This window comes from Panthera onca, chromosome X (assembly GCF_046562875.1).
Source record: "Panthera onca isolate mPanOnc1 chromosome X, mPanOnc1 haplotype 2, whole genome shotgun sequence".
Classification (NCBI taxonomy): Eukaryota; Metazoa; Chordata; class Mammalia; order Carnivora; family Felidae; genus Panthera; species Panthera onca.
This window is the reverse complement of record NC_138357.1, coordinates 39,803,896-39,831,577: the sequence shown is the minus strand read 5'-3', so window position 1 is coordinate 39,831,577 and position 27,682 is coordinate 39,803,896. Positions and strand designations below refer to the sequence as shown.

The 27,682-nt window shown below is 42.4% G+C and overlaps 1 protein-coding gene across 1 annotated transcript in view; it reads right to left on the bottom strand.

Annotated features, from left to right (window-relative positions):
• Positions 1-383: 383 nt before the first annotated feature.
• Positions 384-27,682, bottom strand: part of GUCY2F (guanylate cyclase 2F, retinal) — a 108,516-nt gene continuing 81,217 nt past the window's right edge. Inside the window, exons 11-19 of the mRNA XM_081792449.1 lie at positions 24,797-24,946; positions 21,670-21,818; positions 18,997-19,160; positions 18,025-18,217; positions 14,588-14,762; positions 10,316-10,414; positions 7,121-7,215; positions 1,472-1,560; positions 384-1,383 (exon numbers count right to left, since the gene is read on the bottom strand). Of these exons, the coding sequence (XP_081648575.1) occupies positions 1,296-1,383; positions 1,472-1,560; positions 7,121-7,215; positions 10,316-10,414; positions 14,588-14,762; positions 18,025-18,217; positions 18,997-19,160; positions 21,670-21,818; positions 24,797-24,946 (1,202 nt within the window). The 3' untranslated portion in view covers positions 384-1,295. The remainder of the gene's footprint in view (positions 1,384-1,471; positions 1,561-7,120; positions 7,216-10,315; positions 10,415-14,587; positions 14,763-18,024; positions 18,218-18,996; positions 19,161-21,669; positions 21,819-24,796; positions 24,947-27,682) is intronic.

Sequence of the window (27,682 nt, the reverse complement as noted above, 5' to 3'; positions counted from 1 at the left end):
TACCAAAGGGGAAACCCTTCAAGAGCTTCCAAAAACTTGCCTGCTGTGAGAGAAAGATAGAGAGACAAAGAGACTGTGTGTCTATGTGCATTTGTGTGTTTCCTTCCCTACAGAAAAGAATGTTCCTGGAAATTAGGTGAATGTGTGTCCCAGCTGCCTATCTACTTGTATTTACCAATAGGAAAAAACAGAGCCAAGCTCCAGGATTGCAGGATTGCAAGGGGTGATACAGGGGGCTTCAGGGGAGCCACATACTCAAGACAGAAGACTTTCTGGAGCATTATGACTTATAGAGGGTACCTGTGGTAGTTGCAGAAATGAAGATGCACTGGGTTTCCTTGGGAGAGAAAGAGTTATAGACATCTGACAAAGTCAATAGAGCTGACAAAGTCAATAGAGGCTAATGGGAAAATAGGAGGTATGTGGATGCATTTGGTAGTTGCTGCTACAATTGTAATTATTCTGAAACATGCTAAGAAACAAGGGAGCAGGAATGTGTGGAGATGCCCTAATGTTTACTTTAGAAGCTTGTGATTTCCAAAAACATGTGGAGGGAGAAATGAGTATTAGGGTCAAAGTCTTCATAAAAGAGAAAATAAGAAAGAATGATAGAGAAGAGATGCTGACAGGAGCCCCAGAAGGCAACAGATTCCTCAAAGATAAATATATGGGGAGAATTCTTGACAATTAGTCTGTTGTTGCTACTTTGGAATCATACCGTTCTAGTAGGGGAGGAGGGATGGGGGAAATGGTTCTGAATTCAAGCCAGGCAGTCAAGGAGTAACCAGTCTTATTTTGGTTGGCAATTCCAACCTCAGAAGCGCTCAAGCATGCCACCAGAGGAAATGACATAACCTCCCCTCAAAGATGGTCTCGCCAATGGATCCTGGGGAAATAAGATCATCATAATATTGTTGTGTTGCTTAGATGTGAATCCACAAAGACCTGAAGTGGCCCATCATGTGGTCCAGGTACTCAACAATGAAACAGACAGGTGCACCTGCCTGATTAATTGGATAACGAGGCCAGCCTTGTTTAACATTCAAATGTGTTATCAGTACGGGAGGCAAAGGTCTCTCTCAGGAACAAGGCAGCTGACCTCCCTCAGATGCAGCTTGCTCTGCAACAGGCCTCCTGACTAGGTTTTTGCTCAACTCAGTGGAGCTTGGAAATTCACCAACTCCATCACACTCTGCCAACCGAGTGTAGGCTGAGACTGGCACCCATGCCAAAGGGAGCCCCAGCGTTGAAAATCTGGCAAGCTCCCGTGCTCTGTTTTCCTGCTGGCCATTACCTTATGGCTTGTTTCTCACCAGCTGCCTTTCTGCTTTTCTTCTTTGGAAGGCTGCAATCTCCACTGGTTGCAGGCCATGGCCTACTTGCCTGTGGGGCAGGAGAGACACAAAAATAGTGAAGAGAGTGAAGCAGAGACAGCTTGGGAAGACTCTAATTAAGCCAAAACTCTACTTACCCATCTTTTCCCACTGGTGGGGGCACAGGAAGAGGTTTTGTGAAGCCTTTTTTTCCAACCAGCCAGAAGGTCTCTTCTGTGCCTTTGCCCTTATTATAGAAAATACACAAAATCTTAAACACACTATAACTGATTTTCCTAAAGATGTCCTTATGGTCATTGGGGTAGAAGCACTTAGTTTGGCTCAGAAATTGCCTCTGCTTTCCCCTGTCACCACTCCCTGGAATCTTCCTTCCTACACAGCTTCCTTGCTATTTATACCTGAGGCTCAGGCATGCTCCATAAGCTGACAGAGCATGCAGGTGAAAAGTGAACACCACTACAAGCTGTCATCCAGATGTTTTGTCTACCTACTGCCACATAGCTCCATCTTTGGGATGTGTGGCTCTTTGGCTTCATAGTAACCAAACTTCTGAATGCTGAATTCACGATTTTGTTTCTCACTTCTGCCATTATGTTTTGGCATTAAGCATCCTGTTGTCTTTCATATCTAGAGTACGTATATTCAGAGTCTACCTCCCCAAAGTACTCGCCATCCAAAGGCTCTCACAAAACCCCCAAAATGGAATAGAAATGGAAAGCAGGATGTGCAACTTTAAGGGCCAGGGCATCCTGGCTGCTTTGAGAAGTCTACATTTCTGTAGTGTTCTTTTCTTCTTGCCAAGGCATTCTTACAGGTAGAGAGAGACCCCAGGGAGGCTTCCATCTACAGCCCAATTCCTTGGTTGTCAAGAACCATGGGTCTGAGAAGAGAAAGGGAGTGTAAACTCCAGCTGATCACCCAAGAGCCTATGTGATGACCTCAGAGGAGCCAAATTTTCTGCCTCTGCTTTGCCCTCTCCTCTTTCCAATAAACCCTCCTCTCTGTGTTTCACTCTCTTCCTTTCAATTCTCTTTTGTCTGTTTTCTCATTGCCTCCAATCCATAAGAAAAAAAATGTGTTTACTAAGACTGAGAAAAGTAATGGGATGTGTTTCCAACTCATTAATCTGAAATATGGTCTCACTCTTGGCTGATCTCATTTGGCACAGTTCTAAATTGTTTAACTTAGAAATTCCAATTAAGTTTCCCCCCCCTTTAAATATCAAATCCATTGTTCTCTATTTTACATCACATATATTCATTCCTTAACAATAATGACAACAACCATACTAATAATAAGCATATTTAATGGGAGAATCTCAAAGCATTTTGCAGATATTTGGTTCAAGGCTCTGAACAAGGTCAGTATAGGAAAGTAGGAAGAGAATACCACAACAGTCCAATCTTCACTAGTTGGCAACCAACTCACCCTAAACCTCAATTGGACTGTTTGGAGCCACTCTGTTTTCAGAAGAAGTGAACAACTTTAAAATATACTCATATCACTCATTCTTACATTTATTCCACCCTTACTGTACCAGGTCTGGAAATACAGAGATGGGTCTGTCCTTCAGGAGCTCACAGTGTAGTTAAAAACACTGTCAGGTCATGCTGTGGGCTCTAAATACAAGCCCAACTCTTCTGCCTCCTAAGCTGTCTTCCTCACAGTACCTAGTACAGTGTCTCATACAGAATAGTTGCTCAGTAAATAGACTGTTCAATTAACTAAAAAACTCAACCCTTGAGCACTTGGAATACTCAAGGTGTCATTTGACCTCTTTGAGCTAAAGCATGCTCTTAAAGCTCAAACTTGAAGATACCAACCCCCAGGCATATTTGGCTGTTTTTCTTGAGATCTAGAGGCTATCAGGACAGCATGCCAATCCCCAAGGGAGCTTTGTAGATGCCAGAATTTTCCAGATATTTGGGTGAGTCCTGCGACACACTGGGATGCCGAAACTAATGCTTGCAAAAGAGAATGGACTCAGGCAAGCTTCCAAATGAAAGAGTATGCAGTGGAGCCCCAGGGGCTCTCTGAGGTTTTGGAGCCCATCCAGGAAAATTCTTAGAATCCTAGCTCTGTTTACCCACCCTACTTCCAAAATTCTGCTGAAGAGAGAGAAAGGTGGGGGACGGGGGACAAGTATGCAACAACCAAAACCTAAAGAAAACCCTTTGACTTGGTATCAATCCCTAGGCAGTCACAGAGACCCTCTCTCCTAAATAATAGCATCTTATTTTTGGCCTGACACCTTTAAGACACTGTGGCATCTCCTGTGTTTTTTTAATTCTCACAAAAACTCTGGAAGGTGGGTTTATTATTAACCTCATTCTGCAAATAAGGACACTAAGTTTTGTGGAAATTGAATGACTTGTCAATAAGTAAACATAGGTAGAACTTGAAACCAATTTTACTAGACTCCAAGTTTTATTTATTTTCTTTTTACTGTTACTTAGCTATTTTTTATTGAGGTATAAATGACACATAACATTATATTAGTTTCAGGTGCACAATATGATTCAATATTATAAAATGATCATCACAGTAAGTCTAGTTAACGTCTTAGACTCCAAATTCTAAATGCTCTTCCTTCTATACCATAGAGCTTTTCCAACACACTGGAGTCAAGGGACAGGTCTAGAGGCCAAAAAGCAACTATTAGGAATTTTAAACCTTGTGATTAATGAGCTTCCTCATAATCACACGCAAAAAAAAGGCCTCTATGTGAAGAAATGAAAGCACAGAGAAGATAAAGTCCAATGTCACACATTGAGTCATTGATGGGACAAGAATTACAGCCCAGACCTTCTGACCTTTGTGACTATGTCAATACAATCTCATTACTTCTTAGCTCGATGGCTGGTGTGTGTGTGTGTGTGTGTGTGTGTGTGTGTGTACGTATATGTGTGCATGTGCTTACACATGTGTATACTTGTGTATGTGTGTGTAAGGGGTTGAGGGTAAGGGTGAAAGAGGTTGGGGGAAAAAAAAGAAATCACAAATAAAACAAGACTACCGCTTAGGGGTCTGTGAATCAAATACTATTTAGCCCCAGAATTCAGAGACAAGGTCATAGGTGTCCACCTCCAGCAAGGACAAACTTGCTGAGAACAACCATTTGGGAAAGTCTTTTTAGAATGTAAATCTACTTAAGAAGCCATAGTAAACACATCTGATAAGTCTAGATATATACAAAGTCTCAGCAAGAAGCTTCCAACTTGTCAGAAAAATGGTAACTGAAACAGGACTCATGTAAGAAAAGAGGTAATAAGATGACATATCACCAGGCCATTAGGAGAGAAATATTGCAGAATTGGCTAGTTAAGCACTCATGATTTATTGCCAGTACAGGACAAGAGGGAGTTGGAGTGGGCAGTGAGACAACTCCCCAGAGAGGCTGAGCTTGTCACCTCTAAATGAGTCCTCCCCCAATCTACCTCAGTTTCCTCATTCTGACGGCTTTCTTTGTAACCCCCACCCACCAAATTGCTCAACTATACTATGTTTTCTTCTCTCACCCAATCCAATCTATACCTTTGATTCTACTAAGGGAAACAACTTAAAGTGTCATCACTCCAATGAAGGAGATGGAATGGGAAAAGAGTGTTGTTGATCCAATCCTTGAGCCCAAGAGAAAAGGCTCTGATGTAAGAATTTCAAACTTCAACCAGCTGGAAGGAGAGGATGCTTTCAGCCATCATCTTTGCCATCACACCCGGTGGTCTATTAAATGTGGTCCTTCTGACCCATGTACTAAAGCAATCCTTGCTTTCCAGCAACACAGACTGAATGAGGGATGGAAATATTGGCTCAGAATTTGTGAAGTGTGCTGGTGATATGGTCTTATTGGGGATATATTGCATGCCCCCAAGGGACAAGGAATCTCCTGTCCCCCAGTCCCTACTATGTAATGTCCAATACCTGCCTCTGGTGGGGGACTGGGGTACAGAAGCAGAAAGGAGCTCCCATTTTCTCCCTTCCTTCTTTGGGTCTTACTTCCTATTCTCTTCTTTCTTCTCATTGTTCCTTCCTTTCCCCTGGGGCCCTCTCTCTTCTCTCTTAGTATCTCCCTGTCAATCAGGAAGCCTCTACCACCTTAATAAGCAAGACCTGACACGGCCTTAGGGGAAGTCTCTCCCTGCCTCTTCTTCCAACTTGCTGTGGTACATTCCCAAATTCCCTGGGCTAAGGGAAAATGTGAAGCTAGAAAGGGCCTTTTTGATGTAGTCTTGCTTTTGTACTCAAAACACCCAGTGGTGCAATTACTTCTGATTGGAATTTGGGGTACAATAAAAACCATAAAGGTGGGGGCATATTTTTTCTTTTCCATTTCACAAGTGTTACCTCTTCAGCTCTTCAGCTTTTAAATGAGGGAATCTGTGCCCAGCAATACAGAGAGGAAAGTGCCACAGGAAATAAAGCTGCCTTTGTCCTCCTCTACTGAGAAATGACAATATATAGAGGGATCACAAAAGCCTTGGGTGATTTGATTCACTGTTCAAGTAATATTGCCACTCCTATCCTCTCACTGAGTTCTCTGCAGAAGTGGGAAAGGAACCTCTGTCCCCTCATAAATGACCCATCCCACCTGCTAGAAGATATTAGGATCTATTGGAGGAAACAAACTAGAACTAGCCAGAAAAGGAATTGATCAACTAGAATCAAGTCTTCCAACCTTTAACTTCTGAAATCCTTTCACATGTAAATCACTGCCATTTGAGGAAGGCATGCCAATGACAGAAACAAATTGTGCATTACTCAATACCCGGGTGTGGCTTTGCCCAAATATAATCATTGAGAAAATAATTTTCCTGTGCAATGGTATCATAGAAAGGGTACTGAGTGGGAATTCAGGCTTCCTGGGTTTTGGCCTGATTCTGCCATCAAATGACTGTGTGACCCTGATCAAATTACTTCACCTCTCTGGGCCTTGGTTCTTTGGCTCAAAATGAAGAAGTTAGATGATCAGATATATAGAGTCTCTGATAAATGGGGCGGCCAGGGGCTCTGGGGTTATCCAGAGGAAGATGAAAACAATCCAGTGGAGATGGGATGGAAAAGAAAGAAGGAAAGAAAGAAAGAAAGAAAGAAAGAAAGAGGAAGGAAGGAAGGAAAATGGAGGGAGGGAGGGAAGGAAAATGGGAGGGAGGGAGGGAAGGAAAATGGGAGGGAAGGTGGATGGAAGAAAGGGAGGAAGGAGGGGGGAAATTATTCTAATCCTGAATCCCAGATCAATTGATAGTGCTAACTGAGAGAAAATGTGCTACAAAATGTTTGTCTTTCATAGGAACTGACTTTATTCCTCCTGGTCCTTGGGGAAAGACATAAAGCCTCTCTGTAAATGGAAGGTTAATGGTGTGAATGAAAAATTAGAAAGGGTGGCCACTGAGAAGGCAAATAGCCCAAACTCACTAATAACTTTAGCTTATTGAACAATGTCTAGAACTGCCAAAGAATAAACAAAATGGAAGTTAGAAAATGTAAATAATAGTGCAGATCATTGAAAAACCAAATTCAGAGCAATTCTTTAAGAGAGAAAGATACAGCTCATAGTCTGAAAAATTCAGGAGTCTTAATCCCCATTATTGTAGCCATACTTAAAGAGAAGAAAACCGAGGAAAAAAGGGACAATCTCTTGGGAACTGCAAATAGGGCTGGATATTCTACCCAAATTATAGCTCTAAGTCTCAGACATCCAGGTAAACTCTTTCAGCAGACCATGACCTCTCCAGAAGCAGGTGTGTCCAAGTGGTTTGATTTAAAAAAAAAACAAAAGGACATTATACCCTGAGCTCTGTCCTTCCTCGAAGCTCCACTTCATAGCCCTCACTTAGAGCTTGAAGAATTGTCACGGTGCTGTGACTGACATGAATGCGATAAGCTGTAAAAAGAAAGACAGAAATGACTCTGGATCCTTTCAGGTAAAATCAATGAGAAAAATATTAATGTAATAAATACCCCTGCTTCTAAACGAATGAGACCCTAAGAAAAGTGCCTGAGAGAGAGCTTCAGTTAGGGTTTCACGGGAGGAGGAACAAGGAATGATGGCCTTCCTCACCAGACCCAAATAAGGTGTTAGCTGTAGCACCTATCAGCCTCCTGGACACTATCTGAGATGAAAGGTCATGCAATAGAAAGGTGTTAATTTAACTCGAGGGTTATGATTGAGAAACCAGCTGCCACTACTGTGCTCCCAGATGAAACGTGACCTCCTCAGAGGGAAGTTCGGCTTCCGCAGCTTCTATCACAGGCTGCTGCTAAAGCAGAGCTCCCAAGGTCTACATATCCTACTTAAGAGACAAAAAGGTGTCTTTCTTCATACACACCTATACAACTATCTTTCAGTATTGCTGCACTTAAAATAAAACATCACTTAAAAATGTCCCAAGACCTCTGTCAACATTCTGTGGCAATTGTGCATTTATAGCTTTCCTTTGGATGGATACATCTAGCTGTGTATACACACGAATGTATTGTTTTCCAATTAATGAGTCCAACCTGGGATAAGAGTGTTCTACATGGAGAATTACAACTAAAAATTTTATGTAGAAACCAAGTATAATTATTTGGTGACGAACAATCATTTATAAACTGAGGTAGAATCCTTGACTTTCCTGAAAACTATTATCCTATGAAGTAAAACCTTGTTCAAGTTGGGTCTTAAATAAAAGTTCAAGACATTCACACACACACTTGAGAAAATAATTCATTCAGAAGCTGAGAGCAATCAAAGCCGGAAGGCATGGCTAGAAAGAACTGCAAGAAATTTCTGCTTTGTGTATTCAAAATAACTTTCCTTCTTTTGACAGTTCAGTACTGTTTGTGTCTTCCTCACTAACTCATGGTCACCCAAAACCTCTGCTCAAAAAGGGTCCCTAAAAGCCACATGTTCATCTGGGTGTCCCTAGCCAGCACTATGTGTGCCATTCAACTAGCATCTGGTCGTCAGTCATAATCCTACTAGTGGGGAATACCCAGGTCAAAAGAGAGAGATAGCTCATTCCAACAAGCATCCAGTTGTGTGGCAAGGAGAATCACGCCACGACTGGGTCACTAGTTACTTCCATTCCAGAACCAGTTAATTCAACTGGGCATAAAGGAGACATTGACGAAATTAATTTTTCAATAGACCTATGACATGTCCTGATCTCATATCCAACATGAGGCTACCTCTTTATAAATCTTCAATCAGGTGTGGAGCTTACTGCCATATTTCACAACTCCTTTAATGCTGTGACTACATGTGTATGTTTCTTTGTATCCCTCACAATGTCTTCCTTGCATAGTCAGTGCTTAATAAACACCTGCTGTGCATGATTCACTCCATTTTCTTCTTTCTAGCTGATCACTGGACAAGGGGCTGCTTAAATCTGAAAATTCAATTTCTTCTCTCAGCTCTGTATTTCCAATGTGTAATGAGTGGAGTTTCCCTGGTGCAGACCAGAATATGACTTCAGTCTTCTACAAGCTTACATCAGTCCAGAATACCATGCCAAATCTGCATTGCGGTTCCATGATCAATTTCACTTCATCTTGGGTTGCACTTCAGGAACAAAGTCATATGCATGCAGTGTTTCCTGGATGACTACTTCCATGGCTTCTGCCATGTCTGTGGAGTTCGAAGACTTTCCCAGATGCCAGAAAATTTATTCTGACAACAGCTTCTAAGTTCCGTGCTGCCTCCTTAATCATGGCCGCACAGGCTAGATTGACTAAGACTGGACCCATTGTGCAAGCCTGTTTCTGAACATGAGTGATGAGGAGTGGGGTCAGACAGGGCACCACCCACTGTGATATAGGCCACCATATCATCGGGGACTAGTTTGTGTATACTGCTGGAGTTTGAGAAGAGCTTGTCTTGCCCAGTAGCAGCCAGAGCCAGGGTTGCTAAGAGCTTAAGTGTTTTTAAAACATAAAATCCATGTAAACTGTATATAGAACCTATTATTGTTTTCTACACTTTTCCTATATTAGCATAAACAAATTTCTTTGCTCAACCATGATAAAGTTAAAAGCACATTGTGATTCTGACATTGCCTTAGTAGTGGCAGTAAATAACCAATAAAGAGGCACCAGCAACAGACAGATGGCATAATGGTTTGTACAGTTTTATTCCCAAAGAAGGGGGGAAGAAATGGTATCTTTGATACCATGCCTGTTTTAATAGAAACTAAAGGTTTCATATATAGGCAAATTGGAATTAATTATTTCAGATTTCCAAGCTCCTTAGGTTGAGGGATTATTGCTAGCTCAATTCAAGGGGGGGTGCTATTTGATAAAATCAGAACTCCTGGGATCCTGACTAGTTCAGAAAGAGGACTAGAGCAGCAAATAACGGCAGTGTAGGAGACAGCTTACTCTGGGTATGTCTCCACAAACCAGTTGAAAAACTAAAAATCCCAGTCCCTTCCTTATTTCTCTTTTCAACATGACTTCCCCAAACCCACCCGGCTGGCCAATTTTTTTCTTTACCCAAAGGACACTTTTAGTTGCTTTGAGCAAATTGACTATTTCGGTGTCACTTAGCTACAGCTTCATTTCTAGAACAAGAAAGGTACATGTTTAATCCAACATCACCCCCTACTGGCTTGCAATTAGAGACCAGGAAATACGTGTATAGAATCTCCTTAATCTTCTCAAATTATGTTTTATTTAAAAAAAAATTAAAGGGGCACCTGGGTGGCTCAGTCGGTTAAGCGGCTGACTTCGGCTCAGGTCATGATCTCACAGTCTGTGGGTTCGAGCCCCACGTCGGGCTCTGTGCTGACAGCTCAGAGCCTGGAGCCTGCTTCTGATTCTGTGTCTCCCCCTCTCTCTGACCCTCCCCCATTCATGCTCTGTCTCTCTCTGTCTCAAAAATAAATAAATGTTAAAAAAAAATTTAAAAAAAAAAAAAATTAAAATCCCAAGTACCCTGTTTTCCTTCCCCCTCTCAAAGAATAATCACTTTTCCAATCTGATCCCATCACTTAGGTACTCACGTAACCCTGTTGATTCCATCCGAGAAGCTGTGTTCACAGTGTCTCCAAACAGGCAGTATCTGGGCATGGTGAGACCCACCACTCCTGCAACAACGGGCCCTGTAGAGTAGCAGTTGATTGGGGTTACAGTCAACAGGTATACATCCAGTGTTAACAGAGGAACACCGCCAAGGGAAGGAATGTTGCTGCATAAAAGAACAAAGTTGCCGCCAAATAGCTCTGGGAATCTGAAGGAAGTGCTATAATGAGTACTAAACCCTTTGCCTTACAAGAAAGCACATTTATAATGATGCAAACATGACTACCTTTCTGATTTACACTCTTGTTCCAAATAACAGTTACACCCAAGGTGCTTGTATCTGTCAACAGGGACAAAAAAAGCATAAAACCCAAGCCAGAAAGGCCTGGGCAGGGACTCAGGATCCAAGCATGTTTGTTACAATGAAAAAATGTAACCCTTTCATATGTCTTAGGATTAGAAGGAGGGATCTCATGGGGCTTATTTCCCAAGAGAATTATTGTTAAGACAATTGGAAAATCTAAAAAGAAGTAGAATTGACTTTCAATCATTTGTATTAGGGGCATAGACAAGCAGTATATATAGATAATCCAAGAATATTTTCTATTTGTCCTTAGAATGTTTTTATTTTTACTTCTCAATATGCCCATGATAGGTGTTCAGATAGTGAACATTACATGAAAAAAAGCCCAGCCACCATACTGAAAACCTAATTCAGGAGTATCTAAAAAGTTCTCCACACTTACTTTTCTGGCCTATGCTCTGTTTCTATTTAAAATTGTTCACTATAGGGGTGTCTGGGTGCCTGAGTTGTTGGGTGAACAACTCTTGGTTTTGGCTCATGTCATGATCTCATGGTTTGTGAGATCAAGCCCTGTGTGGGGCTCAGTGCTGACAGCACAGAGTCTGCTTGGGATTCTCTCTCTCTCTCTCTCTCTCTCTCTCTCTCTCTCTCTCTCCTTCAAAATAAATAAATAAATAAACTTTAAAAATAAAATAAAATTATTCAGCATTACCTTTTTGCTATTTCCTTAATTAAATAAAGTAATTGTTTTTGCTTCAAAGAGTTCTTTCTTTAATTTATAAGGATAAAAATCAATAAGAACTACAAAACTTACATCTTTCATTTTAATTCATTTCTCACCCATTCATATGCATTCACTGAGCACTGAGCTAGGCACCAAGGGGAATAAAAAAATAAATGCAACACATGGTCTCTGTTCTTTAGGAGTTTATATCTAATTGAAGAGACGAAGCTACTGAACAGGAAGGAATTAAGCAACAACCCAAAACAATGTATGGTTGAGGTAAGATAAATGGTACAGGCAAAAATACTATAATAGTTTAGAAAATGGGAGGGGGTTTTGGGATGAGCACTGGGTGTTGTATGGAAACCAATTCGACAATAAATTTCATATATTGAAAAAAAAGAAAATGGGAGGGGGGATGCTTTGGGGGACATGGTTCAGTCAAGAAGGGTCTAATGGAGAAGGTAGGATTTTATTTACCTCTTGATGGGTAGTAGGATTTGAATAGGAAAAAAGGGACATGAATCACTGGTCTGTGGTTTGGATTGAGCATGGAATTTTGGGAAGTTCTTTGAGAAAGCAATCTGCCTAGTTCAGGGAGTAGGGAAAAACTGGAGACAAGATTGAATATTGGGTTGTTCAAGATGGAGGAACTTGAACCACTAGAAAATTTTGAGCAGAGTATTACATGATGAAAATGATTTTTCTTTTTTCTTCTCAGATCTGTGTACAGAATGCACTGAAAGGGGAAAAATCATGAAAACCTGTTAGGTGGCTATTGCTGTAATGCAAGCAAAAGGTTGTGAGTACTGGAAAGGAGGAGATGATGGGAAGGCAGAAAGGGGAGATAAAAGAGAGACGTTATGAAAGGAGAATCAACAGACTTGCTGGCTGTCTGACAACCATGAGGAAATTGGCATGGGCTTATGGTTTGTGGAAAAAGACAACTTCAGGGGCACCTGGGTGGCTCAGTCGGTTAAGCGTCAACTTTGACTCAGGTCATGATCTCGTGGTTCATGAGTTTGAGCTCCATGTCAGGCTCTGTGCTGTCAGCTCGGAGCCTGGAGCCTGCTTCGGATTCTATGTCTCCCTCTCCCTCTGCCCTTCCCCCACTTGCACTCTCTCTCTCAAAAATAAATAAAACAGTAAAAAAATTTTTTTAAAAATAAAAAAAGATGACTTAAAGCTTTAGATATGTTGAATTCAAAATAATGGTGAATCATCTAAGAAGAGATGTGCTAAGGAGGGTTGGAGATATGAAACTGAAGCACAGATGAGAGATGAGGGCTTTTCTTCAAAAGAAAAATACTGAACACTTGCTGTATGCTAAGCATTCAGGATGCAAACATGAGTAAGATATGGTTCCTGTGATCAAAAAGCTTATAGCATAGGGGCACCTGGTTGGCTCCATCAGTAGAGCATGTGATCTCAGGGTCATGAGTTCAGGCCCCATATTGGTTGTAGAGATTAATGTAAAAAAATTTTTTAAAGAAACGAATAGTCTAATGGAAGGTGAGACAAGTCAACACAGATTATGCTGATGACTACGAGAAGGATGGATAGAAAGAAGCAAGAGTACAAGCAAGGAAATGTTACTGCAGTGACCCAGATAAGAGATGCTTGTGGCCTAGACTTGAGCAGTGAGAGTTGAGTAGAGACAAGACAGATTCAAGAAATATTTAAAAGGTAAATTGCACTACTAGGTATTTATCCAAGGGATACAGGTATGCTGTTTTGAAGGGGCACATGCACCCCAATGTTTATAGCAGCACTAACTACAATAACCAAATTATGGAAACAGCCCAAATGTCCATCAGTGGATGAATGGATAAAGAAGATGTGGCATATATTTACAATGGAGTATTACTCGGCAATCAAAAAGGATGAAACCTTGCCATTTGCAACTACATGGATGGAACTAGAGGGTATCATGCTAACCTTAATCAGTCAGAGAAAGACAAATATCATATGACTTCACTCATATGAGGACTTTAAGAGACAAAACAGATGAACATAAGGGAAGGGAAACAAAAATAATATGAAAACAGGGAGGGGGACAAAACATAAGAGACTCTTAAATATGGAGAACAAACAGAGGGTTACTGGAGGGGTTGTGGGAGGGGGGATGGGTAAGAGGCATTGAGAAATCTACTCCTGAAACCATTGTTGCACTATATGCTAACTAACTTGGATGTAAATTTAAAAATAAATTAAATAAAATTTTTTTAATACACACACACACACACACACACACATAAAAATAAAAGGTAAACTGCCCAAGACTTGGTAAATGGTTGAATGGTGAAAGTCAGGGTGAGGGAGGAGTCAAGGAGGATCACTCCCAAGGCTAACTGGAATAACTAGGTGAATGATAGTACCACCAACTGAAATAGAGAATAAATACCAGAAGAGGAGGAAGCTTATGTGGAAAGAAAACAATTCTGTTTTGGATTTGAGTCTAATGTCTGTGTGGGACATTCAGGTGGAGATTTCAGCAGCAAGCTTGAAAGACAAGACTGAAGCTTAAGAGGGAACACTTGTGCTGAAGGTGTGGAGCTGGAAGCCATCAGTGTACAAGTGGTAGTTAAGTCATAGATGTGAATGAGAGAAGAGTACATGAGGAGAGAAAAACAGTGGATGAAAGACTGAACCTTAAGGAATGTCAACATTTAAGGAACAGAAAGAGATGGAAGAGATTATCAGACAATGGTAGGAAATGAAAGCCAGGTTGGAGTGGGTTGCAAAACCGAAATCAAGATGTTCAGAAAGCAAGGAGACCACAACTCAGAACACTGCAGAAAATGCGGGAGCAGCCACAATTAGAAAGCAGGAATTCCTAAAAGAACCAGTAAATCACAAGGAGAAAAGGCATTCAGAGAGTGAGGAGTATGTCATAAAAGTGAGTTGAGGGCAGTGTTAGGCATAAAGTAATCAGGGGTGTACTACCCTTTTTCTAATCTTCCCTTGTGGCACATAGGAAATGTTGGCTCTAACAAGAAAGGTAGACTGAAAGGGTTTGGGACCTAGGACAAGGACTGCTGCCCACTGGGGTAGTGCAGATGCTGGCAAGAGAGTAAAACTTGGGTAGGCATAAAGAAACTATGCAGTGCTAGATACCTGGGTAAACCAGCTGCCAGTAATCAAGGAAGCAATACCCTCCCCCACCTTTCTACCCTTCTCTTGAAGCACATGGGAATGTCTTTTCTTACTTTAGCTGGCCATTACCTGAATGCAGGCCTATTCGAATCCGGACTGGGACCTCTGGCATGTGTCTCATCTTGAAAGTACCGACGGAGCTCAGGATATCTAGGGACATGTTTGCAATCTCAGCTGCATGCCTACTGCCATTCCTCTTTGGGAGGCCTGAGGCCACCATGTAAGCATCTCCAATGGTCTCTACCTGGGAATTATGGGAAATAGAATTAGCAGGCAAATAACGTGTGTGTTGTATGCATGTGTGTGTGCACACATGTGCATATGTCTATGTTTCACAGAGCTTAAGGAATATGATGGAGGCCTACTTCTTGTAAAGGGAGGAAGACAGAGCAAGACTCTCAGTGGTTCAAGGTCTGGCTGCACATTAGAATCATTTAAGGAGCTTTATGGAAAAAAGTACTGATGTATAGGTCCCACACCCAGAGATTCTAAAATAGGTGCAGCTACTTTGCAGATTCCTGCCATTCCTAGAGAACTATCAGTCTCCAAGTAATTCCTGGAGAAAGGGGAAGGGAAGATTTCTGGGACCTCCCATGGGTTTCCATGGAAGAGCCCCCTAGCTAAAAGTGCATATGCCACTCTTCTAACAAAGCATTTCTCTAGATGATTTCAGGTAAATGAGCTGGGGTAGCCTTTAGGCAAATATAGAGAAAGTGAGAGGAAGGAGGTAGAAGAGATTGTCCCTTCTGCTTTGCCTTGGGTCTGAGAACTGGGTCTTTTTCCACCAGCTACCTCCTCCTCTCCTGGTGCTACCTATCTAAGGAGGAGCAGTATGTGCCCTCAACTGCTTTGCAGGGGGCAGTTAGAGCTGGATACTTGTAAAGAAAGGCAATCTATATTCCTCATCTTCCCAACAGAACTGTCCTCACTCTTAGTGACTGGTAAATTGAAGCTTTTCAAGTAAATCCAAAAGATAAGTAAGCTGAAAGGATTTCCATGAAATGTGCCAGTCAGGCTCTGCTAGGATAAGTTTGGATCAAGTTAAAATCCATGTTCTTCTAGACAACTGCATTCACAGAGTGCAATAGTTAAGACCATGAAATTCTGATGTCATACCACCTTGGTTAGAATCCCAGATACACCATTTACAGACTGCATGGCTTTGGGAAGCCACTTAACTTCTCTGTGCTTTAGTATCCTTATTTGTAAAATAGGACAATGGCAGTACCTACCTTATAGAGTTTTCTAAGGACTAAATAACTTAATATATGCCAAAGCACTTAAAACCTGTCTGGTAGATGATAAGGGCAAGCTATCAGCAGCAGCAGCCATCATCATCATCATCATCATCAACATCACCAAACTGATATGTCTTGACACAAACCATGGGATGGTGGCTATGACTCAGCTCCAGAGAAAGTTTAGTAATCAGCAATAGGCCCCTCATCATGCCTTTCTATATAGCCAATAACAATAATGCTTTGAATCCATGGGACTTTGTACCTCATCATGCTTCCATCCAGGGCCTCCCTTACCTGGTGCAATTTGAGAAGAGGATCCCTGCCCTCAAATATGTATGCCTGCCTACACAGAGGAAGGCAATGGTTATGATGCAAATGTTACATGGGAGGGAGAGACTCACTGGCTGGCCATTATCAAAGAATAGTGGTTGACTCTTCCCCCAAATGATTCAGTCACCCAGGAGTCCCCACCAGTATGGATGAAGATATTAGAAGGCAGGGAGCATGGGCACTGCCTAGTCTTGGTGTGAGACTGCTGTGGGGAACTGTGGGTGGTGTAAGCCAGCATAAGGACACAAAAAAAGCAGAGGATGTATAGAAGGAGGTCTGGTTGAGATTGGGTGGTGGCAGGACAATTGAAACTGTAAACAAAGCACCAACTTCATAATTCTGAAGTAACCTTCTTACTTTCATTTCAGATTATCAAGTGCCAGGGGAGGTGATTCCAATTTTATAGGTAAAGAAAATGAAAACACAAACAGGTTTGGTGAGTCACTTCTGGTTTAATTTTTATTTCCTTCACACTGTTGCTTTTAATAAACAGCAGTGAAAAGTTAGATTTCATTTTTGGATTTGTATAGCCCTGCTTTTTCCTGGAAACAGCCTACTAACTCCCTTCTGCAGCCATAAAGTACCAAAAGATCTTATGGCCTCAGCCCTAAGACTTCCAACAATTGTCTGAACAGTATCAGCTGCATTGATTAAACCAGTGGCTATGTTACTGCCCATGCTGAATTATCTTTGATTTTAGTTTCAACTGAATTAGCTTTTGGTGATTTGTTTTTCTCTTCAAGCTGCTTGAGCTGAACAAGTTAAGACAGGTAGTCTGATTCCATGGATTTTTCCTGCACTGTGGTTTCCATGTGTGCTTCTTGATTAGTTTGTACTCCTGCTGATTGACAGGTATGATGTCTATTTCTGAGCCCTATTTAGGTAGCTTGGCCTACCCCTGAGGCTCTCTACCTGACCTGAAAGGGCCCTCCCTGCCTAATCTGAGATAAACACACTGCCCTGTGTGTGATTTGAGAGTTGGAACATTTCAGACTAATGTGAAGGATCCAATGAACGGAGGTACTCATTCCACAGCTCTAACCTTGGTTCCTGGGACAGAGGAGCTGTCTGAAGTTTGGGATGCCTGGGCATATTTCTCCATCAATAAGACAAGTATCCATGTTGCAGACAACATGGAAATGGCATTTGCACAGCTGTAAGATTTTTAGTCAATTTCTGCCTCAATAAAGACAACACATAAAATCAAGGGTAAGGAAGCATGGCACCTGAAATGAGTGAATGTAGTCATCTGTTCTCTGCTCATATTCTGCAACCTTGATAGGAAGAGTGGAAATTGACAGCTGGAGGGGTGGAGGGAAGGTAGGGGCAGGGGTTTGCAACCTCACAATTAATGACTTCCCTAGACCTCAGACTACTAAATAGGCTCTTGGTTACCCAGTAGCAATCCCAAAGAGCCTCAGGTGTAATAGTTCTTTGACATATGTAATGCCAGAGTTCCCTCCTGTATAAAAACAGTACCTAAGGGAGGAAACCAAATTTTAACAGCATGTATTAGATCTACACAAGCTTTACCAAAAGGAACGCTGTAGCAGTCATCAACTAGGGGCAAAACATCAATGCTTCTTCCCCTTCCCCTTCAGTACCTAGCATGATAGTGCCTACAGTGTGGTTACTTAGCCACTGAAGCACAATAAGCCTTTTTTGCTCTTATTAGTCTCAGTTCTAGAAAACAAAGGAAATCTAACTAGCAATCTCTTGCTGGGTTCATACTGTTACTTTGTAAAGTGTGAAATTGTATGCATTCTATCTGGCCTTCATTTCTAATAACGTACCAATGGAAGTGGTATACTATCTAAATTTTACTTCCTAACTAACCACATTCAGTAAAATCCTTTTAGTTTCGGAATGCATACCAATAAGCCTCATACAAAAATTTTCTCTCTAGAATATATATGTCTCTGCTAAGTAACTTACCTTGTAGACATCATGACTGCCAATGATGGCATCAAAGAGTGTGTACAGGTCATTGAGAAGATCCACCACCTCAATGGGCTCACTCATGGCGGAAATGGTGGTGAAGCCCACAATGTCACTGAAGTACAAGGTGACCAAGTCAAAGCCCTCAGGTTCAACCGTGCAGCCCTTTTTGAGGGATTCAGCAACTGACCTAAAAAGCAGACACAACTATTCCTCAGAGAATATAGGCCTCCCTACATGCCACACACACATATCTGCTAGAGCACAGTTTCTCCAAAAATCACTGCCAAGTAAATGATGAGTAAGTAGATGTCATCTGGATGAAAACATTAATTCTTTAATTTATTCTATAAATATATATTGAGTGTTTATGATGTGCCAGGCACTGTGCCAGATGCTGGAATACAGCACTGAACAGACAGCCTTTGTGTTTTTGTGGAGTTTTTTCAGCAAGCTATCCTTCTTCCTCAGCTGTCCCTTCACTCAGGGAATGTTCCTAGGTAGCTGCTTTGCATGAGACTAGTTTCCCCTATTATCTCCTAGAAGATTACTTTATGACATGATAAGGTGCCTTGGAAATTTTGGAAACTGTATCAACAGATAAGGCTTTGAACTAAGGAAGGAAAAACCTAGAAAAACAACTCTGCTACTTTCTTCTAGGAGCTCAAAGAACTGCCTCCTTTTAATTGGTCAACTTCCAGGCAAAGTCATGAAGTGACACATAGAAAAACTGAAGCACCAAAAACTTAAATGACCAGCATGATCCACAGGTAGTGGGAAATTAGGAAGTGTGCTCTTCTCCCTTGGTTTCCAATTCATCTTTGATTTGAAGGTGTGACTCAAACCTACTGGGAGTAAAGAGGGTACGGGACAGGGGGAAGGAGCAGTTAGTTGATGGGTAATTTTTTTTCTATTTTTAATAAAACACACTGTTACAAAGATTCTCACTCCTCAGGTGTTCACACATACGGTGGTAGCATCTGTGTTAGAAGCTTTTCCGTTTTCTGTTTTTCAATTTCCAGCTCTTCAGTGCGTTCCCGGATCAAATCTTCCAAGTTGCTAGAATATTGTTCCAACATCCGAAGCATGGAATCAATGATATTGGTCTTCTTCCCTTTATTGAAAGTTTTAAACTGGAGGTAAAACAGAAAAAGGACCCAGGGAATTCTTAACCCACAAACTCAGAGATGATGGCTAGGACACCTTATCAAAAATCCCTTCCTCCAAAATGCCAGGGCATGAGAAGTAAACCTAGGTATAAGTAGGAAAAGTCACCACTCAACTTCAATGTTACCTGGCCCATTCACAAGACTCTTTTCCCCTGAGCACTTCTTCCCCCACCCTTCTGGTTCTTTGAAATCTGAGCAAAGGTGTTCTGGGAAGGATTCTTCAGTTCCCAGATGCTGTCACATGAATAGTAGCTACTTCAAAGACAATAGGATCTGGTCTTGAGCCCTGGCCATTTGTGAGTGGGATAAGAGGAAAGAGGGAAGGAAGCACTGTTTTACCCTTCTAGATAATCAGCCTATGAAATCATCCTGACTTCTAATGCCACTGTGTTATCAGTTCTTGGACAGAGGGAGGTTCCTTGACCTCTTAAATATGACCCAAGAGCTACATGGTAAAATCTACCCCTATTTCTTACCATAGGGTCCAGGAATAATAGGTGCCCTACCACCTGCCCTTCATGTCAGTCAGGGTCATGTAGAAATTCAACTGGTCTTGAGCCATTCTATGCCCTGATCCTTTAGAGGTGGGTGCATGCCGCAGATTTTTCATGTGCCCTCCTGAGACTCTGTCCATCTACAGAGACAGGGAGAGCGGCATAGCATTGGAATCACAAGAGGGTAACCCCCCCCTTGCTGATGTGGTCAGCATGCACAAGGCTGTGTTTACAATAAAAGACTGGTGGTAGTTTTGCTGAGCAGACATCTAGGAACCTATCCCAATGAATCCTTTTTATGCAGCTGGGCCACAAATGCTCCCCCTTAGCACTCAGTGCCCCAAGGCTGATACTAGGAGTCCCTTTCTGAGCCTGGTCCACATCTACATGTCTACCAAAGTCCTACAGGTAATCTCAGTAGCCAGTTCAATTGTTTAAGGCTCCCCCTATTGCCTAACCCAGGGAGCCTTCCTCTCTTTCTCTTCCCATTTAAGTTTTATTAGCTGCAGGAAGTTGGCAGGCTATCCTTGTCTTTCAGTACCGAAGCATTTCAGTAAAGGCAGTCCTACCAATGTCTTGTTTGAAGGCCGTATGATGTGCACTCCTTCTGTCTATCACCAGCTTCTCTGCTGCCTTCTGAAATAACATCTGTAGCATCAACACAAGAGCAAATGCTTTTTCTCCTGCCTCATGGTAAGTTTTCAGAAATGTGACCTTCATGGTCCTTTGCCTTTTCCATACTATTAAACACCTGTTTGAGTGTCCTCAAGAAACCCAGCCAGGCTAATGGAGGCATTGTTAGCTGGGGACATGGATGACTTCATATGCAGGGCCCCCTCAGGCTTTCCATCCAACTGTTTCTTTTTTCTGCCTCAGATACCTGCCACTCACAAAGCATCTCAGTGCTGTACTCCAGCCAGGCTCAAAAGCCTCTCCACCAGAGCTGACACAGCACTCACAGAAAGCACCCTCAGTTTCGGTATCCTGTAGTTTCAACAAAGCCCTAAGCAGCATGTTCCTACATAGGAACTGCACTTTAGCTCCCTTAGCAGGGCTTTCTCTGTCCTTACCTCATTTCCCCTTTTTCATCCCCAACTATAGGGAAAGAATCAAACTCTTTAGAAATTCAATATCTTTTTTTTTTTTTTTTTTTAATTTTTGTTTTCAACGTTTTTCATTTATTTTTGGGACAGAGAGAGACAGAGCATGAACGGGGGAGGGGCAGAGAGAGAGAGGGAGACACAGAATCGGAAACAGGCTCCAGGCTCCGAGCCATCAGCCCAGAGCCTGACGCGGGGCTCGAACTCACGGACCGCGAGATCGTGACCTGGCTGAAGTCGGACGCTTAACCGACTGCGCCACCCAGGCGCCCCAAGAAATTCAATATCTTAAGGAGAGAAGTTATCATTTTCTGTGCACTCTATTGCCTCAAGGAGTTCCCTAGGAACCTAAAAAGTCTCCTCCTTTTCTGCTCCCCATTTGCACTTTCTTCCATCATGAGCACACTTTCAAACACCATTTATCTTTCCTGACCCTCCAAAACCACCTGGCATCACTTAAATGGTATACTCAGCAGAGTTCTCTGGGATCTCCAAAGCAAACATGGCTCTATGAGGGTCCACATACATCTGTTCCATGATACCCATCTTTTAACAGTCTCAATGCCATTGCCTTGCAAATGCCCAGTGGTTCAATTTTATTTCTGAAAGGTTGGTTAGGTCAGATTGTGGGTGGTCTGGAACAGAGGTTCATATACCAAAGAACATTAAAACCAACCATTGCTCTCTTGGAGGATGTGCTAGGAATGCTCCAGGATCAAAAGCCTCCAACTAGCCACCCCATGCTACTTCCCCAAGAGGAGTGATGTTCTCTTTTGCAAGAGATTCCTTTCACAATATGATGAGAACCCAAATACTTAGTTTTGGTAGGCCGGCTTTGGGATGACTTCTGGGCAATGCTAAGATTCAGAGAGTACTTACCTGATTAAATATTTCATCAAAAGTTGGTCGCTGTTCTGCAGCTTCAGCCCAGCACTGCTTCATTAGCTGGAGACATTCTGCAGGGGCATATTCAGGAGGAACCACTGGTCTGTACACAGGAGGAGGCTTCTTAAGTCTGTCTATGATTTCTGTCCAGAAACAAGAAGAAAAAGTCTTATAAATTGTAGAAAAAGCACTAGGATTTGGCAAAGATCATTGAGTTTTAGCCAAGAAAGGGGTTAATCAGGAAAAATCACAGAAAGCCATCTCCTTTGCTTTCTCCTTAGGTGGCTTGAATATAAATTGTATCTGAGCAAAGGATGTGTCATTCAATTGATGAGGGGACAAGAAAATAATCAGTTGGGCTATTAGTATCATTTAGGCACAGCTTTATCCTGCTCCTACTAGGTTTTAGATGTGGCCTATCTGACGTTGATTCTAACACTACACACCTCCAATGATCTGGCTCCCTTCAATGACCCCCAAATCATCTAACCTTTTCAGTCCCCACAGTAGACCCACTTAGCCCTCCCTGAAGGCCCAGGCCCAGCCCAGATCCATGCTGTGAGCCCTGCCTGGCCCCTAGGGAAAGAGGATTAAGAACTCCAGTCAATAGTTTAAGACCTCATCTGGATCTTCCTGACTGCTTGTCCTTAAACTTCACTTTCAGTGGAAAATTTACTATGTATCAGACTATGGGCTAACCACACTGAATGCATTCTTTCATTAGATTCTCACTACAAACAGATGAGGTAGGAACCCTTATTTTTATTTTACAGAAGGAGAAAATGAGGGACAGAAAGAAAGTAAATTGCTCAAAGTCACAAGGCTAGTAAGTAACAGAATTTGAATTTTACCCCAGGCAGTCTCACTTCCAAATGCCTCAGACTTCAAGTAGGAGTTCCAAAACTCTCTGTTCAAGACCCAAAAACCATTAGTGAGCAAAGATCTAGATCAGGAAGACTGAGAGAACTCCCTGGAAGTAGGAGAAAATAGCCTCCAATGTCCTCAGCAACCCACACTCAAACTGGACCAGCCTAGCCTTCTGCCAATCATTCTTAAAACACGAATCTGGCCATGTCACTTTCTTGCTTAAAACCCTTTCACGACTTCTCATAACACAGAGGGTAAAATCCAAGCCCTATCTCTTGAGCTCATTTCTTATCCTTAAACACCTCCCAACACCCCCAACTCCAATATTCTTATCATGAACCAAACCTTGCTTGCCCCACCAGTGCGCCCTCCCCACCCTTACATTGGCTACAACACTCCAACAGTGTTGCTTCATACCATAGTAAGTGTCCCCTTGTTTCTATGAAAGAATTTCAGCTGTTGCCTCTGACTTCTCAGCGCCTTGTCACATCACACTTCTGCTTCTTTAGCCCCGGTTGGCCTATACCAGGAATAGTTTCTCTACTGCAGCACCCTGCCCTCAGTGTAATAGATTCCATGTGAACCAATCCCTTGGGGTTTGACTGCCCTCATCTGCTCTCTGGTAAAGGGAGTCATTATCCTTTTACCAGAATACCACTGAGTTGAATGGGTTACCTCTCTGCTGAGGCTCAGCATAATTCATACCCCTCAGGACCTAATAGTCCAATTGAGGAAATAAATAATGACCAACAATATAAGCCTTCTAGCAGACATACACACAGGGATGCACAGAGGGGGCACCTGGCCCACACAAAAGAAGTTATAAAAGGTTTTCCAGGGCAGATGGTAAAAATTGGATGATGCAAAGTGGGGAGAAGGTGAGGGCATTCCAGGTACTGTGAACAGCACTCCTGAAGGCACAAAGAGACCAAGGTGCTTCCAGTCATGTGGTTTAGCTGGCGTGCAGGGGGTGACAGAAGATAAGCTTAGATACGTGGCTAGGGGCCAGATTATGAAGAGCCTTGTATGTCATGTGAGGAATCTGGGCTTCATTTGACAAATGATGGTAAACACTCAGAGAGTTTTGAGTAGAGGAATGATATGGGACTCTGAGTAGGGCAAAGGATAGTTAAGTATTTGGGGTTTCTTTGCTTTGTTTTGTTTGCATTTTTTATTTTTTATCTTGAAATGAATTTAGACTTCCAGGAAAGTTGTAAAAGTAGTGTAATAATTCCCTGTATACCCTTCACTCAGCTTCCCTAATGTTAATAGCTTATATAACCATAGTACAAAGGAAATGAACATTTGGTACAATACTAATACTACTGTTCTAGTCTTTATTTGAATTTCATCGATTTTATTCCTAATATCCCTCCTCTATCCCACAATCTTGAATCCAATTCAAGATCCCAATCTACAGTTAATTATTGTGTCGCAGTCTCCTTCAATCCATGATGGTTCCTTATTCTGTCACTGTGTTTCATGACTTTTGATGAGTATTGGACAGTTATTTTGCAGAATGTCTCTCACTTAGGGGTGTGCCTGATGTTTTCTCATCGTTAGATTCAGGTTATGCATTTTTTGCAAAAATTCCACAAGGGTGATATTGTGCCCTTCTTGGTGTATCACTTCAAGGGGTACATGAGGTCAACATGCCTCGATCACTTGGTTAAGGTAGTGTCTGCAGGATCCTCTGTTAGTAAACGTATTATTTTTCCACCTGTAATTACTAAGTATCTAGTGGGTTTACACTCTTAGAATATGCAAATATCCTGTTTCCCCTCAAACTTTTGCCCACTGATTTTACCATTCATTGATGTATTGTGCCTGGTAGTCAAACATTTTCATGAAAGATGAGGATGAAAGCCTATGGTATGAAAATATGGAAGGACCTTGCCATTCACCAGCATCATGAGGGGTACTGAAATACCTGGCATGGAGTGTCTCAAAGTAGACGAGGCTCCTTAAAAAAAAAAAAAAAAAAAAAAAGGACCAACATAGGTCCTGTAGGTCCTTGGCTTGCATCACAGTTTGGGAAAAGCCAGCTTCTTGGGTTACGGAATTTCTTCCAAATGCCTAAATCTGTTTGGCTCCAAGTCCCACCTGTGCACAACTCGAGTTATTTGCAGACTAGCAGGCAGTTAGCACAGACAGATGACAGTGTTCACTCTTGTGGCAAATTACAACAGCCTGGGTTAGGCTGATGATCTGGGTCATGGTGGCCCCCAGTGCTCTTTTCTCACCTCCTGCTTACCTTTGGCAGGCAGATCCACCATGCAGAATGGGGTGCCCCGGACCATCACTTCTTGCATGATGATGGCAAAGCTATAGACATCTCCTGCAAAAGAACCTAACCTGCTGCCGTTTGGAGCTCTCAACAGTTCAGGGGCCGTCCATAGCAACTCTGAAAAGAAAGCATTGTGTAATAAATGCAGGAAGGATTAACTGACAGCATCTGCAATGCCCTCAAGGGTTCCAAGGGTGCTGTTTCATTGACTGCTTTATATTTTTATTAGACAGAATGGCATGCTAGTGCCCCCCAGGGTCCAAATCTATGAATCTAAGAAATTATGCACAGAGGAAAGCATACTACTCTCCCCACTCCAGGACCATGCAGGCAGGCACAGCAGAGGTGTGGGGAAGGGCAGAGAAGCTCAAAGTAGCAAAACTATCTGGCACTTCCTTTCTTGCTCTCTTGAACCTGCAAGTAGCAATTGGCAGGCTGCCAGGGAAAGGCAAGTGCACAACCACTCTGGTTGCCATAGATTTGCTGTTTGCTGAGATCTATATGTGCCTGGTAATTTGATTGTGTTGGAGCTCAGGGATTCACAAGTTGCCTTCTCCAGGTCTTCTCTAAGAGGATTAGAGGATCTCCAGGCTCCCTCTATTCCTCACAGAGCAAAAAGTGCCAACAGTCCCTTCAAGTCAGTTCTACAAATATTTATTGAGGGTCTACTATGTACGAGGCACTATGCTAGGTACAGGGATGGTGCCAGAGATGAATTTGACCTTGCCTCTGCCCTCGTAGAGTTCACAGACCAGTGGGCAAGACAGACCTGTGAACCCCTGACTGCAATACACGGCAGGGCCACTTAAGTAATGTAGAAAGAAATACACATTAATAATATAAATGGACTAGTCAAAAGTTGGAGGCAGCCTTTTACATTGAATCATATGAAATTGCCATTTCTGTGGGTCAAAAATGGTTGAATATTGGCAATTCCATGAAGTTCAAACTAGAAAAAGAGAAAACAGCTGATCAAATTAATCCAGGAAGGCTTCCCGGAAAAACTTAAATCTTAAAGGAGTTTGTTCAAAAGGTCAAGGATGCAGTTTCCTAGAGCTGAGAGGGTAAGGGCTTTGCAGGGAGAAAGAACAGTACATGCAAAAGAACGAGTAGAAAGGAGCAAATTGCAGATGGGGGTGGTGGTAAGCAGATTAGCTTGGCTGAAGAGAAGGGCTCTGTTAAGGAATAATGAGAAATGAGAAATGGGCTTGATGAAGTGGGGGAGGGAGAGTGGCTGGAAGAATGAGGGCAGAAGGTGAGAGGCCCTGAGAGTCAAATGAAGGCATTTGGAGTGAATACAAAAGGCAGTAGGGGTGCGGGAGCTGGAGAGGGATTTGATGAAAGCTGTGTTTGGAAGATTAATCTGGCAACCTGCACAAACTGGATTGAAGAAGGAGAGAAGCTGGAGTCAGGGAGACCAGCTAGGAAGTTATTACAGTAAGAGCCAGAGGAGAGGGGAAGGGGGCCTGAATGGGGGATGGGGGAAGCAGCAACAGGACAGGGAACCAGATACACAGGAAGGCTATAATGAAGGTAGTGACAGGGCTGGGGATGGGATTCATGTGCTCCTTGGAGGGGAGATGTTTGGAGTAAATAAGGGGTTGGAGTCCAGGAAGGAAGGCTGGAGAACAGTGTCTGCTGAGGGTGAGGGTGAGTGCAGGGGGAAAGTGCTGGCTAACTTTTCATCTCTATAAATTTTGGGGTATTGGGAAGAGGGCCCACGGGACTAGCCCATGGGAAGCAGGCCGAAGGATGGAAAGGTCAGAGGTTATTTTGATTTGTTAGTGAAACCCGGGAAAGAGAAACTCACCCTGGAAATTCCTATTTTGAGCCAATCCTGATCAAAATGGTGGAAAGGGAATTCTAGCCTCACCCCCAATCATGTACTCACTTTCTCCCTTTGTCTCCCAGGTGTCCCCAGCCTTTGTCCCACACCCCTATATTCTCCCACCCTCATGACATTCTCTGATATTTTTACTATAATGATTTTGCCATTATATCTTCTTGTCTAGGAGGATTTGTATTTGCAAATAACCAAAAGATTGAACGCTACTTTGGTGAAAAGAATACATTTCTGACTGTGCGATGTCAGGAATACATTTCTGATATGGTTTGGAGGGGCGGGGGGGGGTGTATCTTGGAGCAAGAAAAACGCAGCTGCTTCTTCTGTTACCCTCTCTCCTGCACATTTAAAAGCACAAGAAGGGAAAAGAGGGCGAAACTCTCTGGTAAAAAGCGGGGTGATTAAATACAATCATTACCAAATAGTATTTTCAAAGAGCACTTACATGTATGTTGTTAATGGCTAAAATGAGGCTTTATCTGCACTATACTTACATAATTGAAAGTGGACAGTAATGAATACACTTACAACCTACCCCCATTTCCCCATCCCCACTCCAGAGCCAAGTAACAGCCACTACCTGCCATTAGACTTGAACTCTCAGGAAAACTAGAAAAATTACTTTGGCTTGTTTTGTATCTGCTGATGCCAGTACTAACTCTGAGCCTTGCTATGGTGATAAAAATCAACTGTGGAGAGCCAGTGTGGTGAAGTACAAAAGAACATAGAGTTGAAAGTCAAGAGACAGGGGTTCACAATCTTAGCTTGGTCACCTTACCAAACCTCAGCTTCCCCATCTGTAAAATGGAAGTTGAGCCAGATGATTTGCAAGGGCCTCCTAATTATAAGATTCTATTAGCCCTGTCATCTAAGAGGGAAGCAGTAAGGTTCATTATTTCATTTTATTCCATCCATTCACTGATTCAACCAACATTTGATTTGCCAGATGCTGTGAAAGGCACTGAGGGAGGCAAGCCTGTTTCTTGCCTTTGCAGAGCTTATAGGTTGGG